Raw genomic sequence first — 19326 nt, 5'->3', positions numbered from 1 at the left:
ATCAGAAACAGTTTATGTATTTTAATATAATCTATCCAGACTGTGTGATGCCATCAGATTTAGTAGCATCTGTAAGTGCACAATGGATTTCCTCACAATGGACAGCCCTCCAAATCTGTGGTCTCTACTCCATCTGCTGGTGAACCTGTGCTGGACGCCACAGCTGGACACAGCTCTTTTTATTTATTCATTTATTCATCTTTCTTTTGTGTTTCTTTTTGCCCTTTTTCTTCTTGCTCTTTTTAGAGTGTTTGTGGTGATGTGCATTCATTCGGTCAGAGATTTCTGGGCTTTGGCTTTCCATCCTGTGACTCTTCCATTTGACAGAACTGTTTTTGGACACTTGGACACTTTGGACTTAAATATTTTTAATAACTTAATTTAATATTTTTTGTATTGGTTACTATGACTATATTACAATAAAGTATTAAAGGTAAATCTAAATGTTTTATCTAAGTCTATTATGTTTTCTAAATATTTAGATACACTTTTACATATTTAGCTATCTCTCTCTCTCTCTCTCTATATATATATACAGATATACATAAGATATGTATGTATGCAAGGAAATTATAACATGAAATAAATTGTGTAAATACAGAGTAACTAATCAAATTACAAGTTATTATAAGTTACCTGCTTCTTTTCTAGCAATAGCTTCGTTTACTTTTCCTTCTTTCTCATTTAAGAATAGCTCGTCGTTAAAAAAAATTATTAAATAAAGAGTTATTTATAAATAGCAAAGTTTTTTTTATGTTTTCTTACTGATTTCTACACAGCTACAAAATAACACAAATATACAACAACTGAGCATAACAGAAGCAGTTTCACACTCATCCAACCGACTGTGCGAGTCCTGCGGCTCTGGTGGTTCGTCTGAAACGAGCAACAGTTATTGTCCGTCATATTAAAACATTATTTACACATTTCGCCGGTTGACAAAACGTGAAAACTCCGAATAATGGCAACACATTTCACACCAATCATACAACGCGCGCACGAAGGTGACGTCACCTTTACCGTCGCACTCGATGCGCATGCTCAATGCTCGAGCGCGCTCGGAGCTGGTGTTACAAGAGTCGCGAGCGTAGAACCCCGCAAAGCTGTTTATTCTGCTTTTTGGCTGTAAACCACATAGTTTATTAAGTGGCTACCTTGCGGGAAATCACGCCAAAAATGGCAGACAAAGAAGGTAAGGTTTTTGCGTAGTGAATTTCATGCAGTATTTTTTTTTTGTTTTGGTAGAGTTTGTTAGCTTTAGCCTGATGTGCTAATGGATTTGACCCACATATTGTCATGAGAATGAATGAGTGTCACAGTCTAAGCCCGTATTTACCAAATACTCACGGTTCAATTAGGTTCATCTGGCGTTACTGGCGTTATTAAATTATTCTACTGACTGGATTACTGGATTTTTTTTTTCAAAATGAAATTTTGTCGTTCTTGACTTCCGTCCATCATTCATATGTTGCGATGTAACTAACGTTACTATTTGAGGAACTTAATCGTGTTACACTAAAGTTCCTGCTAATTTATATGAGAATACAATCATTTTTTACTACTCAATGAGTATTAAATCACTCAATGTTTTCATCTGGATTCATTTGCCACGGATTTATCTTTCTGTTTTCTCTTCTTAGTGTACGACGATGCAGTGGAGGAGAGAGTAATAAATGAGGAATACAAGATCTGGAAGAAAAATACACCATTCCTGTATGATCTAGTCATGACACATGCACTTGAGTGGCCGAGTTTGACGGTGCAGTGGCTTCCTGATGTGAACAGGTAATCCAATAACTAGCCTTTCCATCTTTGGAAACACATGACTGGGACTCTTCAAAATTATTGTATATCATTGTGCAGGCCTGAGGGAAAGGACTACGTGGTTCATCGGCTGGTGTTGGGCACACACACTTCAGATGAGCAGAACCACTTGGTTATCGCCAGTGTTCAGATCCCTAATGATGATGCTCAGTTTGACGCGTCCCACTACGACAGTGAGAAAGGAGGTAAGAACTGAACGGATAATTTAGTATGTTGTTCACGTTGAAGCCAGTATACTAAAATTTATTTTATGTGTTTATTTCTTCAGCAGGTATGATCAGGACGTTGGGGGTAAACCCAGATTCACTTGATGAATGAGAGGAAATCGTTTCTTGAATATGTTTCATTTTCGACAACCTCATGAATGTGGACTGGATCATGCTTATGCATATATTTAGATGGATGTTAAATGAAAAAGGAAAAAAAAACACAATATATTCGCCATCGTGTCATTCCAAAGCTTTGAAAATACAAAGTAATATTTTTTTTTTTTAATCTGAAAGATTGAAAGTAACATGCATCCAATCAGGTTTCATGAAAAATGGCTTTGTGTTTTTAAAGATTAACCAGATGTATCAAGTGTTATTTTTTGTGTGTTTGTATTTATTTTAATGATACAAACTGATGATTTCATAAACTTGACCCATTACAGATACCAGATGTTGGACATCATTAATGCTTGTATTTTTCTCAGAATTTGGAGGGTTTGGGTCGGTGAGCGGAAAGATCGAGATTGAAATTAAGATCAACCATGAAGGAGAAGTGAACCGAGCCAGATACATGCCGCAAAACCCCTGCATCATCGCCACCAAGACCCCCACTTCGGACGTGCTGGTGTTTGACTACACCAAACACCCATCCAAGCCAGGTCTGTGGGTGTCAGTCACTGATAAATTGTACTGATTATTTTGTACCTCTACGCACAGAAGAAATTGCCACTTAAAAAGGTTCTCAACCTTGTTCTAATGTTAGTGAATTTGAATGACCAAGTGCGCAAGTTTATTCATTTGCATAAAGCAAGCCCAAACCATCTCCTTATACAGGCTTTCTGCACAACCTTTCCTTTACAGCTCTCCAACACTCTCTAAAGATGCGTTCTAGTCTGAAAGATGCAAGATCCTTGAGCAATGGCAAGTTTGCCGTCCTCAAAACCAGTTCAAACTCATTAAACACCTTTTATACAGCCCTCTTATTAGGCAACTGTACATGCGCGTATCTGTGTATGTATACAGAGTAACCACTTAGTGCGCACTATAACACAGCTTTTATGATGGTATAAGGTGAAATATATTTAAGATAAGTATATTTAACCCTTCTGCAGTCTTTGATAATTTCTGACTGGAGAAGTTTAGGTTTCGAATTAAAAAAAACACAGCTTCATCGGAATGGTACCTACCTAACTTGTTATATTTCAGGTGTCCGTTCACTTTTGACTGTGAAGACCATGAGTGGGACTCCCAAATGAGGAGCGCACGAGGGTTAACATGACTCTTAGGATGACACTTTTTTTTTGGGGGGGGGGAGAAAAGTTATTGGTGAATAATGATTTGTTCATGAATACATTCTGAGATTTTAGGCCAAAATTCATGCATACACACTCTTAGTAAATGAAACCCAGTGTTTTTTTTAGATTGTTTATCCAAAGAATCCATGTAAATTATGTAACAATTATTTTACAAATGAATTAATCTGTTTATATCTGATTAATTTTATTTAAACCAAGTACAGTGATTTAATCTCTATTTTATTAAATTTATTTACTACTACTGCACAATATTGTCCTTCAAAAATGTCCCAATTGAGGGTTATGAAAACAAATATAGTGAATGGTATGTGGACTATGCCATAAATTGCGTAAAAGGGTTTAAATATAGATATTAAATTCTAAAGCCTGTTCAAAGTAGTACATAAGACAAAAGTGAAGTCTGAAGCTCAATGGAGATTCAACACAGAAGCTCGGTCTCAGGCCTCTGGTATTTTTCAGATGCCTTTTGTCCAAAGTAATGCATTTAAAACTGCCATGAATGGCGGTTGGTTTCCATACACGGCATACTGATGCAATTAATTGACAATCAGATTTGTTGCAGCTCAATCTTTAATCATGTATGAAGATGCTTGCTTTGAATAATAATGGTAATTTGTCCATTTGCAGACCCCAGTGGAGAGTGTAGTCCAGACCTGAGACTGCGGGGGCATCAGAAGGAGGGGTACGGTTTGTCCTGGAACGCCAACCTGAGTGGAAACTTGCTTAGTGCATCGGATGACCATGTGAGTGATCTCTATTCAAAGCAGTGTCATTTAATAATCTCTGATATTCTATTATAATTTTTTTTTTATTATTAGATTTTATGATTCGATTTTATAATTTAATTAACGGTATTGTCATTTTTAGTAGTTTTAGATATGTATTTTTTTATTTCATTTTAGTTATTATACTAAAAGATAAACTAATTGAAAATAATAAATGTTGCCTTGTTAACTAGCTGAAATAAAATATGCATTTTATTATTTAACTTAAAAAAAAAAAATTTTTTAGTTTGCAATCATAAACCTTTGTACTTGAAACTTGTTTGTTGTAAGATCATTCGTTGTTCAACTTTAGATTAGGGATGTAACGATAACTGGTTTGACGATAAATCATAAGATTCCCTATGGTTAGTATGACTGTTTCATATTTTAATTATCGTTATAACCGTATTCGATTACCGCAATTTGAATTAATGAGAATAGATAAATATACTGTCCAGCATAAAGCACAGTTTTCAGGAACAAAAAATAAAAGACTGCTAAGGGAATTATACAAATGAATATAGAATCAATTACCGTATTTTTCGGACTATAAGTGGCACCTGAGTATAAGTTGGAACAGTCCAAAAATACGTCATGACGAGGAAAAAAACATATATAAGTCGCACTGGACTATAAGTTGCATTTATTTAGAACCAAAAACCAAGAGAAAACATTACCATCTACAGCCGCGAGGGGGCGCTATATGCTGCTCAGTGTAGACTACAGAAGCACAGAGCAGCATCTCTGGCAGCATAGAGCGACCTCTCGCGGCTGTAGACGGTAATGTTTTCTCTTGGTTCATGTCAAATTAATTTTGATAAATAAGTCGCAGGACAAGCCAAACTATGAAAAAAAAGTGTGACTTATAGTCCGGAAAATACAGTATATGAATCTACATCTGAAGGTTCTGATTGTCTTTAGGAAATTTGATGGCATTTTTATTTTTCTTTGCTCAATGTAATACCTAATAGTGTTCTTGATTGCAATGCTGCTTTGTCCACGGAGGTTATGGGGAACAGCTGTAAATCTGCTGTTCTAGAAGCGCCACCTAGTGTCAGAGTCGATATAAAAGGTTACATTTACATTCAGCCTGTGTGCAGTTTTTATCTGACCAACAGACTCAATTTGCATGCCCTGCTTTAAATTTTAACCGGTTGATGGAAAACCAAGCTTAGTTGGATTCTACACATTTAAACAATTTGGATAAGTAATCTAGAGTTGTTTATGGAGCAGATAAGATACATACAATAATTGATTAATCGATTATAATTTTTTTATTTAAAGGCTGAAATGTGAGGTCTACCTTTTATGAAGTTTTTTTCAAAGCTTTATTTGAAGATTTCAGAACATGCTTTTAGATTGTTGTCATTTTAAAATCTGGTCAAATGTTACTGTTTTAGTATTCATGCAAACAAAAAATAAAAGAAATGTTCGTAACATTACATCCCTACTTTAGACGATCTGTCTATGGGACATCAGTGCTGTCCCAAAGGAGGGGAAGATAGTAGATGCCAAGACCATCTTCACAGGGCACACGGCTGTTGTGGAGGACGTGTCCTGGCACCTTCTACATGAATCGCTGTTCGGCTCTGTGGCTGATGACCAGAAACTCATGATGTGAGTAAGCTCTGCAGGAATCTATGAAATAAGGCTACACTAATGGTTAAACATGTATCTAAATTCAGCTGTAATGATAAAACTTCCTACTCATCGGGAAGGAGGAGGCGGGAACCGGCGCACAATCAAAATGAAACTTTAATATTCAAAATAAACACAAAACAGGGCACCAGCCCATCACGGACGACTGGTGCGCATAAATAAAAAGCAAACACATAAAATATGGTCCAGACCTGGTCCTCTCTCGTCCATCACTATAGTCGCTCCAGTTTTATATCCTTCCATCTCCTACGTGGGACTCGATACCGGCGGTGGGGCGCAGGTGCAGCTCATCTCTAATCACTACACCTGGCCTCACTCGCCACATCAGCATACTTATTTGCCAGTGGATTCAGCTCATTAGAACATTTTGCATAAGGTCGAGTGGCATGGGTGCCACATTATCATAGACAATCATGATTAATAAGCTGAGAGAAGCACATATGGTCTATAGGACTTTTTTATGTTGAGATGAATTACACTATGAAATGTCTGTCTACAACAGCTGGGACACACGATCTAATAACACCTCAAAGCCTAGTCATGCCGTGGATGCCCACACAGCTGAAGTCAACTGCCTGTCCTTCAACTCCTACAGCGAGTTCATCCTGGCCACTGGCTCGGCAGACAAGGTCTGTGATCTGCATAATCACACATGCACACACATCTGTGAGACGTTTTGATTTGGAGATCCTTCCCCATGCAGAAGAGAACCCCTTAAAGCCTGAATTGATGCTCACTGGTTTGATGTGTGTGTTTTTTGCTTTAGACTGTTGCATTGTGGGATCTGCGTAACCTGAAGCTGAAGCTTCACTCTTTTGAGTCACACAAGGATGAAATCTTCCAGGTAACACTCGAAGAATAACACTCAAGATTCTGTGACAGTGTAACAATATTAAATCCAAGAAAAATGTAAACAGATTATTGCAGTTATAATGTTTGATGCACTTGACAGGTCCAGTGGTCTCCACATAACGAGACCATCCTGGCTTCCAGTGGCACAGACAGACGCCTCAATGTTTGGGATCTAAGGTATAACTTCATTACTTTCTTTATTCTGCTGATTTTCATTCCTGATGTTAATGTGAACATCTAACTATATTTAGATGCACTGATGCCTTAAACATATATTGATTGAATTGTTACATGTATGTCCTCTAGTAAAATCGGAGAAGAGCAGTCTGCGGAGGATGCAGAGGACGGGCCACCTGAGCTGCTGGTGAGTAAAGAAGGACTTGCTGAAAACAATCGTACAGATACAGCTACTCTTGATGACTATTTCAATACCAAAGCAAAGACATGCTAAGTTCACAATATTTCATGTAAAATGTTGAATATTAGTATGGCAATTAATATATATATATATATATATGAATTTATTTTTCTTTGTATGAAAAAGGACTTTTAGACTTGCTTACCAAGGCTGCATTTATTCGATTAAAAAAAATTGAAAAGAGTAATAATTTGAAATATTGTTTCAATTTAAAAGAACTGTTTTCTGTTGTAATATTTTAAAATGCAATTAATTCATGTGATGCAAAGCTGAATTTTAACATTTCTCCAGTCTTCAGTGTCACATGATCCTTCAGAAATTACTCTAATATGCTGATTTGCTGCTCAAGAAATATATATATATATTTTTATCAATGTATGTTGAAAAATGTTTTGCTGCCTAAAATTTTGTACATTTGTAGTATATTTTTACAAAGAATCCTTTGATGAATAGCAAAGTTGAAAGTTAGTACCAAAGTTCCAGTGCTTAACATCCCTACTGATATTTCTGACTTATTTTTTACCCTATTTCTAACCCTATTTTTTACTGACATCTAATGTATGGACAATTTTGATGTTTCGGTAGTTCATTCATGGTGGGCACACAGCTAAGATCTCTGATTTCTCCTGGAACCCAAATGACCCTTGGGTAATCTGTTCCGTGTCAGAGGACAACATTATGCAAGTATGGCAGATGGTAAGTTCAGCGAAAACATAAAAGATTTACCTTCCTTTGGTAATGAAAGTCACTAATAAAGTAGTTTTTGATTTGTAGTTTTTGATCAACTCTGATATTAGGACTTTGTCATAATCTCAGACTAAATGTCTCTTTTCTAGGCTGAGAACATCTACAATGATGAAGAACCGGACACCCCTGCATCAGAGCTGGAAGGGCAGGCGTCATAATTGATCTCATTAAAGATCTACAACACTTTCATGAATTCCTACTCTTCAGCTTTTGCTTTGCAGTATTATTCAGTAAATTCCATAATCGTAGTTCCTACTCCATACATACCAGATACTTTAGCCATCACAGGGTCCTTCTGTAGACACTTTTCTAAAAAGTTTACCCCTTAGAAGTTTGGCAAAAGACTGCACCACTTGTTCAGTCACTTCTGAGAAGTTACGGCCTGGTGTGGCTTATCACAGTTTTAGTTTTTGTGCATAAACCTGGTGTCAGTTTTCAATAAATCTTTTGTAATAACTTTTAAAATGATTTTGTATTCCTAAATTGTTGATAACTCCCTGTACTTCACTTATGAAAATAAAGTACAGCTCAACTGTTAGATTTTTTTTCTCTTTCTCTTATACACTGAACAAAATTATAAACTCAACAATTTTGTTTTTGCCCCCATTTTTCATGAGCTGATATGAAAAATATATGGCTTTTTCTATGTACACAAAAGGCCTGTTTCTCTTAAATATTGTTCCTAAATCTGTGTTAGTGAGCACTTCTCCTTTGCCAAGATAATCCATCCACCTCACAGGTTTGGTATATCAAGATACTGATTAGACCGCATGATTATTGCACAGGTGTGCCTTAGTCTGGCCACAATAAAAGGCAACTCTAAAATGTGCACTGTATTGGGGGGTCTGAAAACCAGTCACTATCTGGTGTGACCACCATTTGCCTCATGCAGTGCAACATATCTCCGTCTCGCATAGAGTTGATCAGGATGTTGATTGTGGCCTGTGGCCTGTCCACATTCAATGGCTCTGCGAAGTTGCTGGATATAGGCAAGAGCTGGAACACGCTGTCGTATACTCCGATCCAGAGCGTCCCAAACATGCTCAGTGGGTGACATCTGGTGAGTATGCTGACCATGCAAGAACTGGGATGTTTTCAGCTTCCAGTAATTGTGTACAGATCCTTGCAACATGTGGCCATGCATTATCATGCTGATGATGGTCGTGGAGGAATGGCACAACAATGGGCCTCAGGATCTCATTACGGTATCTCTGCATTCAAAATACCATCAATAAAATGCACCTGTGGTTGGTGTCCATAACATATGACTGCCCCAACCATAACCCCACCACCACCATGAGCCAGTTGATACACAATGTTGACATCAGCAAACTGCTCACCCAGACAACTGCATGTCTGCTATCTGCCCTGTACAGTGAAAACCGGGATTCATCTGTGAATAAAACGCCTATCCAAAGTGCCAGGCGCCATCGAATTGTGAGCATTTGCCCACTCAAGTTGGTCACTACGATGAATTGCAGACAGGTTGAGACCCCGATGAGGATGACCAGCATGTAGATGAGCTTCCCTGAGACGGTTTCCGACAGTTTATGCAGAAATTCTTTGGTTATGCAAACCGATTGATGCAGCAGTTAAGGCACACCTGTCTAATCAGCATCTTGATATACCTCTCCTGTGAGGTTGATGGATTATCTCGGCAAAGGAGAAGTGCTCACTAACACAGATTTAGACAGATTTGTGAGCAATAATTGAGAGAAATAGGCCTTTTGTGAACATAGAAAGTCTTCGATCTTTAAGTTCAGCTCATGAAAATGGGGGCAAAAACAAGCGTTGCATTTATAATTTTGTTCAGTGTATAAAGTTTTAAAAGTTCATTAAATAGTACTTCTTATTAGTGATGCACTGAAAATTAAAATTGGAAACCAAAAAGTCTAAATGCACTTAAAAATAAAATGGTATTAAGTAATCCAATTTATCTCATAGTGTACACTAAAATAAAAACAGTTCAAATTTAAACTACACATAAGGCAGCTTTTATAATAACAGAATTGATACGACAATTTAGTGTTGAAATATGGACATTTAAATGGTGGCTGTAATGAAAAACTTGATCTCACATGATGTTTACAAGCTGTTTTATAGACGTCTTAATACGGGTAAACACTCATGGAGCAATTACATGAGACGCGATACATTTCAGTAAGTTGTTCAGTTTCTTTCAACATACATTCTGATGCTCATTCATGTTTATTTCTTGCTATAACTAGTAGTAAAGTGGACCAAATAAACAGTTTCCGCTTCAACTGAAACACTACTGCGATTTGTATTTCTTAATAAAATTGAAAGCTGAGTATTTGTTCCATATTAAAAGCAAAGCTTATTGCGATTAAAATAATTTCCAGTGAAGTTAACACATCAACAGAAAACATCTCAGACTAAAAGATTTGTGAGATTTATGAATCCACATCAGTATAAAAAATAAAAATGTTAATCCAGCACTATCATCCATCACACAGCTGACATGTGTTTTTCTGATTGTCCACATTGTCTCTATGAAATAGATGCAGTGAAAATCATAATTTTTCGGGCCCTCCAAAAAAATTGTCTTTTTGTATCTGGACATGTGAAGATGCAGTGAAACAAGGAACAGCACAGTAAGGAAAATTCTACAAAATGTTTTTATTGTAAAGCAAGACAGACTACAAGAGCGTTGTACAATCTCAGAGGGGTCATGGTCTGAGCCAAGGGAGAAAGAAAAGCTCTCTTGAGCATCTTTCACAGTACGACTTACCAAAGGAGGTAGATTTCTTGCATAACCTGAGAATCAAACCAGGGCATTGCCAAAAAAAAGCAGTAGCGATACAAATGACAGTACCAACAAATTTTGAATTAACATGACCCCAATTACAGATGTATTTATTAAAACGAGTGCACACTTTTTCAGACAAAATATGACAATGAGGTGAAACTTATGAGGAAATCTGAAGAAATCAAGTGCTAAGATGTCATAAACATCAACATTGTTATCCAAAATTTTAAAAGAAAAAGAGTTGAAGCTGGTGAAGATCTGATTTCCACTCTGTTTGGCGCATTTAAACACATTCAGCCCATGTTTCTAATGAACAGCTAAACCGTGACCTTCTGCACTTATTAAAAAACATGATCTATGTTAGTAAAGCTAATCAAAGAAGACAATCATAGTGCGCATTAAATGAAAACCTTGGAGGCGTTTCGTTGGATTCAGCATTGAGGAATGTACTGGCCAGAGTCAGAGGTTCAGATCAGGACATGAACAGAGCCAGATGTTTTCATGGACCTGAGGAGGCGAGCGTTTCTAGACCCTGTGTCCCCGCAGCCTGATAACAACCAGATCTTCAGGGCTTTGAGGCCGTTTGTTTAGACATGGATTTGGCAGCTTCTACATTCATCAGTTCAGTTCTTGACAGTTTCACATTAACAGTATTAAGAATGTTTGCAGCTCTTCAGAACAATTTAGCACTGAATTATAGACATTTTATTCTTGTTCATTACAAAGTCCCAAAAAAAAGAAAAAAAAGAATGAGAAATCACATTCAGCATATCCAGTATCGAATATGTCAAGGCCCCTTTGAAAAGTTTTTGTCAGTTTTTTGTCCAGTTAAAGAGCAAAAATAAAGCAACCTCTAGAAAAAAAATAAAATAATATATATTTTTTACATTTAAAGTAATAGTTCACCTCAAAAATGATAATTCTGTCATTTACTCAGGTTCAGGTTGCTCCAAACCTGTATGACATAAAAGGGATTTAAAAAATATTTTTCCATACTATGAAAGTCAAAGGGGCCAAATGTTTTGAACCCCACTAGCTTTCACACAGACAAAAACTAGGAGATATCTGCTTTTGTGCTCCACAGAAGAAGAAAGACATACAGGTTCAGACCGACATGAGAATGAGTAAATTATGATATTTTGGGATGAAATACCATAAAAACATTTTTTTTGAAACAATAGCTCAAGCATCAAGGCAATAAAGCAAATCAAACGAAGGTCATCTCACCTAATTTTTGCAATGATTTGGGTAAAATAAGCACTGACTTGGGACTGATTTTACAGTTTTATCAGGTTCAGTTATGTAATCCAACAGTTGAGGGGCCTGGAAACCCCGATTCAACAAAAACAACTACCCTGTCTCTTAAATAAAAGGGCTTGAGAAGTGAATTTTAATGAAATATAAATGCATGTGGAATTTTATCAGAGGCATTATGTTTTTTTTTCTGCTGGTTAAGACGCTCTATTCGTCTGCCGTCTAGCCCTTAATCAGATTTCTATTAGAAAACCATTCGCAGGCGGTGAGGTGTCTTGACCCCTCTCCTATTTAGAAGACATATATCTTCCTTCAAAGTCCATTTCATTCAAAGCAACAGAAGTGTGACTTGTCATGGACCAAAGTGCCAATGAGTAGTCGAGTGGGTTTATGTATATGCCCTGTTTCTCAAGTCTCGAGGTTATCTGGTCATCCAGAGCTGGCATGGCTTGCTGACTATAAAATGGCAATATTTAACATTATATGCATCCAAAATATTTTATTCAGATTCTAAAGGTCAGAGCGAAGAGCTACATTTTAATCAAGACGAACGAAAAGCGTACAAGCACAGCACAGTTGAGCAGAGAATAGGGGGAAGGAAAAAGAACAAGGTACGAAACAAATCTGCATGGTGGCCGTCTTGGACCACATGAACATTTCCTAAGAAAATAGAATGTGATAGAAAACAGGGAGTAAAAAGTGCTTTCCACAAAGCGTATAGAGCAGTTAGCATCTTCACTAATGTCCTGCCTTTTCCTCAAGTTTTTTTAATGATAATTTCTAGACAAAAATATATACCTCCACAAAAAGAAAGAAAAGGAAAGCCAGCAGAAGGCCAGGATCAGTCGTCAGTGAGTTGTGTGGATGATATGGTGCCCTCTTCCTCCGGCTGAAGCCCGAGATTCTCTGTTTGAGGAACCAAACCCTCTGAATCTCTCTCCATCTCTGGGTTTAGCCCCTGCGGCTGAGGGTCAGGAGGCCCTGTACCTTCTTCCTCCGGATCTTTCACTGGGACCTGAAGGGCCTGGAGTTTTAGATTCAGGTCATTGCGTTCTCTCTGGAGGGCCCTGCAAAGCTTCTCCAGACGCTCCAGTTTCCCTTGGAGGCCTGTGTAATTCTTGTCTCGCACTGTTTTCTAAGAGAAAACAAGAAGAGCAACTCGAAAACTGAAATATTCCAACGTTTGAGGTCAGTAGGATTTTTTTTTTAAAGAAAACAATACTTTTATTCCACAAGGATGCATAAAATTGATCAAAGGCGACAGCGAAGACATTTATAATATTATGCGACTTCTTTTAAAATAAATGCTGAATTCTGAAAAAATGCATCACAGTTTACAACTATTTTCAACATGATAATAATCTTAAATGTTGTTGAATGGCACATCAGCATATCAGAATGATTTCTGAAGGATCATGTGACACTGAAGAAGGAGGAATGATCACAGGAATAAATTACATTTTAAAATATATTAAAATAGAACAAGTCTAAGCATTTCACAGGATCACTGTTCTTACTGTATTTTTGATCAAATAAATGCTGCCTTGGTGATCAGAAGAGACATTAAAAACATTAAAAAACATATCCAAACCGCCACCTCTGTGTATATCAATGTCTTCACCCATCTCTTATTTATAAGACACATTTATATTAAACTATGCCTCAACAAAAGCTGAGCTGACTGTACACACTCACCAAACGTTATTAAGGATTAATGATACATGCTACAGTAGGGGAAAAGATGTTACTTTAAATAAAATACATTAACCTATTTCAGCTTGCTGTATAATAGATTTCTAGTTTTAATGGTTTAAATTGATCTATTAAAACTAAAACTAAAATACTAAAACTTTAACAAAAATTAAAATGAAAACAGAATCTAAAAATAAAAGACTGATTAATATATTAATAAAACTATTTTAGTATCTAAAAACACTGTTGTGCCTTTCTTCACTCTTATTATGTAAATGTACATTGCTCTACAACAAAAATTCCTCACAGTTCTACTTGAATTTAGAAATCTGAATCATTCCTCTCACCTCTTCTGCCATCTGCAGCAGAGTCTGGTTGTTGGTCTCCCATTTGGTCCTCCATAGCGTGGTCTCCTTCTCAAGCTTCTTGATCTTCTTCGTCATCTGATTGGCGTCAGAAAATAAAAAATAAGAACTAAAAGATCATATTCATTCGGCTTTGTCTTTAAACCAATCCGAATTGATCATTTCAGTATATTTGGAATTACATAAAGATGAAAATGCAGACATAGTACAACAATAAAATCCATACAGATAAGCATGATGCTATTTTGTCCTCAGCTATCTTCAAGAATCTGCTAAAAACGCATCTCTTCCATTTTTTTGGGATTTCGATTGCTTCCATTGTTTTCATTATAAGTCGCCTTGGATAAAAGTGTCTACTAAATCTAAATGTAAAGTGTATTAAAATGGAAAACGGTTATTTTAAATTGTAATAATGCTGCATAATATTACTGTATTTTGGATCAAATAAATGCAGGCTGGTGAAAACGAGAGACTTCTGCTGAACACACTTCCTGCACACTCACTTTCTCCATCTCCTGTCTGAAAGTGGTGAAGACCTCGTTGCTCTTGGCGAGGGTGGTCTGAAACTCCTCAAACTTGTCCATGTACAGAGTGAGCTGCTGCTTTAACTGATGCTCCTGCTCCTTCATCAGCTCACATTTATGTCTGGACTCGGTCGCGTCCTTCAGGAGCTGAACAGAGAACACAGATCAACTCTCTGAATTTTTTGGTGACATCATTTTTTGCTGCAGCTCCAGGAGTGATTATTAGTCACATGACATTTACAGCACAGATGATTGGTTCAAATCAATCTGGCTGCAGAACTGAGAGGCAATGAGCAAAGATGGCAGATTTCAAATCTCATACTTCAGAAGATCTCACAACAGCAAGCATCTTCCACTCCATTGGGATAAATGTGAATGCTTAATCCACATACTACAGATCTGCTTGGTTGCAGGTGCCAATCCTTCAGGACTAGTAACAGGCTCAGAAACGGGATTAGGATTATGGCAAGGATACTCACAAACTCTCTTTCTCTGTGCTGTTTCTCGTCCACCTCTCGCATCAGCTCAGCCGTCCTCTGGAGTTTAGCGTCCACCAGCTGCTGTTGCAGTTCCTTGTGTTTGAACACCTTGTCAATGTGCTGGGTAAAGAGAAATGTCATGTTCACAGCATTCTTCACAAGAGCAATTGATCGGAAAATTGCTTCCAGTGTTGTTCACTTCTAATTCTCTGTGTGTTATGCTGCTGTTATTACAAATATATACTTTTTATTTAATTTTATAAATATAAACTTTTTTTTTTTTTTTTACCAGTTTTAAAATTTTTTATGTTTTCTGATGCAACGGCAAGGATTTTGAATTTGCAGCAGCCATTACTCCAGTCAACATTGTAACATGATCCTTAAGGAATAATAAATTGATGACTAGAAAGCTGTATGAACAGCATTTAATAACATTACAAATGTCCTTACAGTAACTTATGATCAGTGTAATGCACATTTGATGAAAAAAATAAATAAATAAATGAAGTAGCACATCTGTTTTCAACATTTATAATAATATAAAATGTTTCTTGAGTCTGGAGTAATGAAACTGAAAATTCAACTTTGTTTCACAGGGATATATCATATTTGAAACTATATTCAGAATACAAGTTATTCCAAACGCGTAGTGTATGAATGCTACATACATAGTCATGTGATCAGTCAAAATGGCTTCATTTGAGGTTGCAAATGCAAAAATACCCTGCGTGCCCAATGAACACATTTAGAATTAAACAAATAAAATGTAAAAGGATGTCATGAAACAGCAGAAATATTCTCGTCTGCCATGACTACAAAAATCTTATATAATCTTGACGTTTACTGAGTATACAACAACTAAATCTCTGCACCTCACAATTCTCTGAAAAAGTTTGCTTATTGGCCAGATGTTGGCTCACCTCCTCCCGGAGCTCGTACTGCTCGATGAGCTTCTTGAGTTTCTCAGCCAGCTCTACGTTCTCCTGCCGCAGCTTGCTGTTGTGCACGTTGTGCTGCTCCATCTGAGCCTCAATCTCGTTGAGTGTCATCTGGAAGTGCAGCGTCGCCTCCTTGCGCTGCTCTTCATACTCCCTGGACCTCTGAGAATTCTCCTCCTGCCATCACAACAGTTATCTGCTTAAACTAAGGCCAATATGAATCTTCAAATCAAATCTCGGTTGTGGCTTTACCTTTAAGGTCTTGTTATGGCGCTGAAGTTCCCTGCATAGACTCTCCAGTTTGCTGCGTGCCAGGACGGCCTTGCTGTGCTCGCTCTGCAGGTGGATCTTCTCTTTAAGCACCTGGTTCTGCTTCTTCTGCAACACTTTCACCTGCTTTTGCATGCTGCGACTCTCCTCCAGCTGTCCCAGGAAGAATAACACATTAGTATTTAGTAATGCACTTTTTTTTTCTTTTTTTTTTTTTACATTTCATCAAAATTACTGCACTTTCACATAAGCAAGAATCAAAAGAACTTCAACTCACATAGTTTGCTTGCAGATTTAGTCACAGAAAACTGTGCAAATGAACACAAACTGGCTGTATTACACCCATTTGAGTAGAATCGCTAAACCCTAACTTATGTGTTTTTTAGATCTGCGTTTTCTCCATTTACATATAGCAGACGCTTTTTTCCAAAGCGACTTACAAATGAGGACAATGGAAGCAATCAAAATCAACAAGAGCAACGATACACAAGTGCTATGACAATATATGATATTTTTCCATAATTTACAGTGAATGTGTTGATTAAGTAAACAACTGGGCAGAAAATGTATCGATTTTATGGGGGAATTTAAAATCTGGCGACTTCATCAATTAAAAGTTTGTGGAGGCTCGTTACTAATGCAAAATAACGAAAATGCCAAATGACAATACAATGACCAGTGGGCAAATATCACGAGAAATCAAGAGATTGAATGTGATCACGATTAAAATACAATTAGATGTGCTGCTCTCTACGTGTTAAACTGCAATTGGAGAAAGTTTCCAACTTTCAAGGACATTAAGTATAAAGTGTAATATCAATTGTTCTTCAATGTAATTTCTCTAGCCTCAAATACATACCAGGTCTGCATATTTCTTACATAGTGCAGCGAGTTTTTCTTCTGGGGTGGCTAAAGTATGAAGCGCCTGCATCAGCAACAAAACCTCTTTGCCTATGACAACAAAAGAAGAATTATGCATAGAATATCTTGTTGTAGACAACAGAGTCATCCAATCACAACCTTAAAAAAAACACTCAAAGATAAAGCAATTGTTCAAACAATTTTTTTTTTTTTAATTCTGTTGTTATTTACTCATCTTCAAACTTGATTCCTAAACCGGTTTTTGGTCCCTGATGACTTCTATAGTGTCGAAGAAAATACAATGGAAGTCAGTGGGGACCAGAAACTGTTTGGTTACCCACATTCTTCAAAATATCTTCTTTTGTGTTCAGCCAAAGGAAAAAATAAACTCATACAGGTTTGGACCATCTTGAGCATGAGTAAATTATGACAGAATAAACATTTTTTGTATTTATATATCTCTTGAATACAGGGCTGTATTTATTTCTTATATTGAACCCAAAACATTCCTTGAATGGCGAACACTAACCAAATGCTTTTTTGTCCTTGGTTTTCTCAGCATTAGGGTCCGACTCCCCATCGAGGGGGTCAGGGGTCCTGTCCTCCCTTCCTGGCGTCTCCCCTCTCTCCTCCTCACAGCTCACAGTCTCAACATCCGGAGGTGAACTGCTCCCTTCAACAAGTCCTCTGGCTTCTAGACCACAGACCCCGATGATTTCCTCCATGACTTCAATGCCCTGGCGATGCAAACACAAAAACCATCAAAGGAGACAAGTTAAAGTTATCCAAGCCGAGTCTGTGTAGTTTTCAACCTGCATTAAAGTGGCATGCATCATAAACAATACATCGACACCTGCTCTAGTTCTAGATATTTACTGCAAACACAGAAAACTCACGGAAAGACAGACCTGACCACGTGCTGCAGTGACTGTGTCTCAAATCCGCGTGAGCTCCCTACCTAGGTAGCCTTTTAGGGCACAATACACGTTTAAAATGCTGTCTAGGAACGAAGTTCACACAGTTTAAAGCCACAGTCAGAGTTGCATTAAAATCAACACAAGCAAACGAGTGAGACGAAACAGGTTAGACATGAACGAATTCAAAGCACGTGTCAACTAATAATCTGTGCAAAAATAAATGCGTCAGCAGCAGCACTGACCAATTACAGTTAACTCTACAAACATATCAATATGGAATAACTCAAATATGTATCCAAGCGTACTTAGTTTCCTGACAGACGTATATATCGCAAAATAATTATTATGTTTAATCATATGATCAATTAAACCCCCAAATGAGCCTAATATTGATCAGTTTCCCTGGTTTAAAGTTTAAAACGGCTGTTTATGAAGCATATCACAGCTCAGATAAAACTGTAAGCCCAAAAACATTTTGTAAAGTGATAAAGCTGTAAACATTAGGCTAACTCGCTAAATCCAATTCACACTCTTCAACACACACGCACACAGACACACAAGTGTATTTACCACATGTATTCTCTTGAATCTATCTCAAAATCCTTACTTTCTCTTTTATGTCAGCTCTGAAAACAAAACACGTCGCAGTTGTAGATCCCGATGTGTATATTAGTCGTCTTGATCTTTGGATAACGAGAGTTAAAAGTGCTCTTGTAAGTTGGTTAGCGGGCTAAAGCTACTTCCTTCGAAAATAACACGCCTTTACGGCGACAGATTCCCTTCGTTGGTGTATAACAAGCCTTCCGTGGCTTTAGGTTTGTTAAAGATTATGTTATATTCAAAATAAATGTTCAAAAGTGAGCAGGTTGAGGTACAGTACCTGTGTGTTTTCAGTGTTTTCGAGTCTCGAGCCTGAGCGCGTCGCCATATTGTGACGAAACAGAGCCAAGAACGCAAATAAAACTCAAGTCAAACATATTTTATTATATATTCAGATCCTTTGTAATTTTATTTTTAACTTTAAAAATTCACTATTTCTGCTATTAATTAAAACGTCGTTTTATTTCCACTTGTTTTAGGATTAAATCGCACACCTGTGCTCACACACGCTACTCTTCAGGTAGCCTTTTTTATTATTTTTTAATTTTATTTTATTTTTTTATTAATGCCAAAACACTTCATAACAAGCTTTTCAATACAACAACGTCAAAACAATCCTTTTATCAGTCTATGTGTGTATATAAATAAATACATAGCTATATAGAAAATATTTCAGGCAAATGCAGGAAACTACATTAAATTGGTTTGATCTGGGCACTGGTGATGAGAAATCCTTCTTTGCTTTCAAGGAAACTAATTTTATGCACTTTTGAAGACGCCTCTGCTTAACAATGCTGGGAAGGAAGCAACACTTAATATTTTCTGGCATTGTTTACTGACTAGTTTCAAATGCAGATGTTTTTGTCA

The 19326-nt window shown here is 37.1% G+C and overlaps 2 protein-coding genes across 6 annotated transcripts; one reads left to right on the top strand and one right to left on the bottom strand.

Annotated features, from left to right (window-relative positions):
- Positions 1–1023: 1023 nt before the first annotated feature.
- Positions 1024–8327, top strand: LOC127968184 (histone-binding protein RBBP7-like). Of its 2 annotated transcripts, none has more exons than XM_052569188.1 (12): positions 1024–1192; positions 1641–1785; positions 1864–2009; positions 2519–2692; positions 3977–4092; positions 5570–5730; positions 6275–6401; positions 6539–6616; positions 6725–6801; positions 6931–6988; positions 7628–7738; positions 7879–8327. In XM_052569188.1, exons 1-12 carry the CDS (start codon positions 1177–1179, stop codon positions 7945–7947), a joined length of 1278 nt encoding a protein of 425 aa, XP_052425148.1. In that variant the 5' UTR covers positions 1024–1176; the 3' UTR covers positions 7948–8327. The 2 variants fall into 2 exon arrangements, with proteins under 2 accessions (XP_052425148.1, XP_052425146.1); XM_052569186.1 differs by having other exon boundaries at positions 2516–2692.
- Positions 8328–10409: 2082 nt separating this feature from the next.
- LOC127968183 (gamma-taxilin) lies at positions 10410–18888 on the bottom strand. 4 transcript variants are annotated; one of them, XM_052569182.1, is made up of 9 exons: positions 18740–18888; positions 17472–17679; positions 16941–17032; positions 16064–16234; positions 15794–15988; positions 14874–14993; positions 14374–14541; positions 13853–13948; positions 10410–12948 (listed from the first exon to the last, which is right to left on the bottom strand). In XM_052569182.1, exons 1-9 carry the CDS (start codon positions 18785–18787, stop codon positions 12655–12657), a joined length of 1392 nt encoding a protein of 463 aa, XP_052425142.1. In that variant the 5' UTR covers positions 18788–18888; the 3' UTR covers positions 10410–12654. The 4 variants fall into 4 exon arrangements, with proteins under 4 accessions (XP_052425142.1, XP_052425143.1, XP_052425144.1 ...); XM_052569183.1 differs by lacking the exon at positions 18740–18888 and adding an exon at positions 18467–18691; XM_052569184.1 differs by lacking the exon at positions 18740–18888 and adding an exon at positions 17851–18009.
- Between the last annotated feature and the right edge of the window lie 438 nt (positions 18889–19326).

This window comes from Carassius gibelio, chromosome B11 (genome assembly GCF_023724105.1).
Source record: "Carassius gibelio isolate Cgi1373 ecotype wild population from Czech Republic chromosome B11, carGib1.2-hapl.c, whole genome shotgun sequence".
In the NCBI taxonomy this organism is placed as follows: domain Eukaryota; kingdom Metazoa; phylum Chordata; class Actinopteri; order Cypriniformes; family Cyprinidae; genus Carassius; species Carassius gibelio.
The sequence above is the reverse complement of the archived record's forward strand: the minus strand, read 5'-3'. Positions and strand labels throughout refer to the sequence as shown.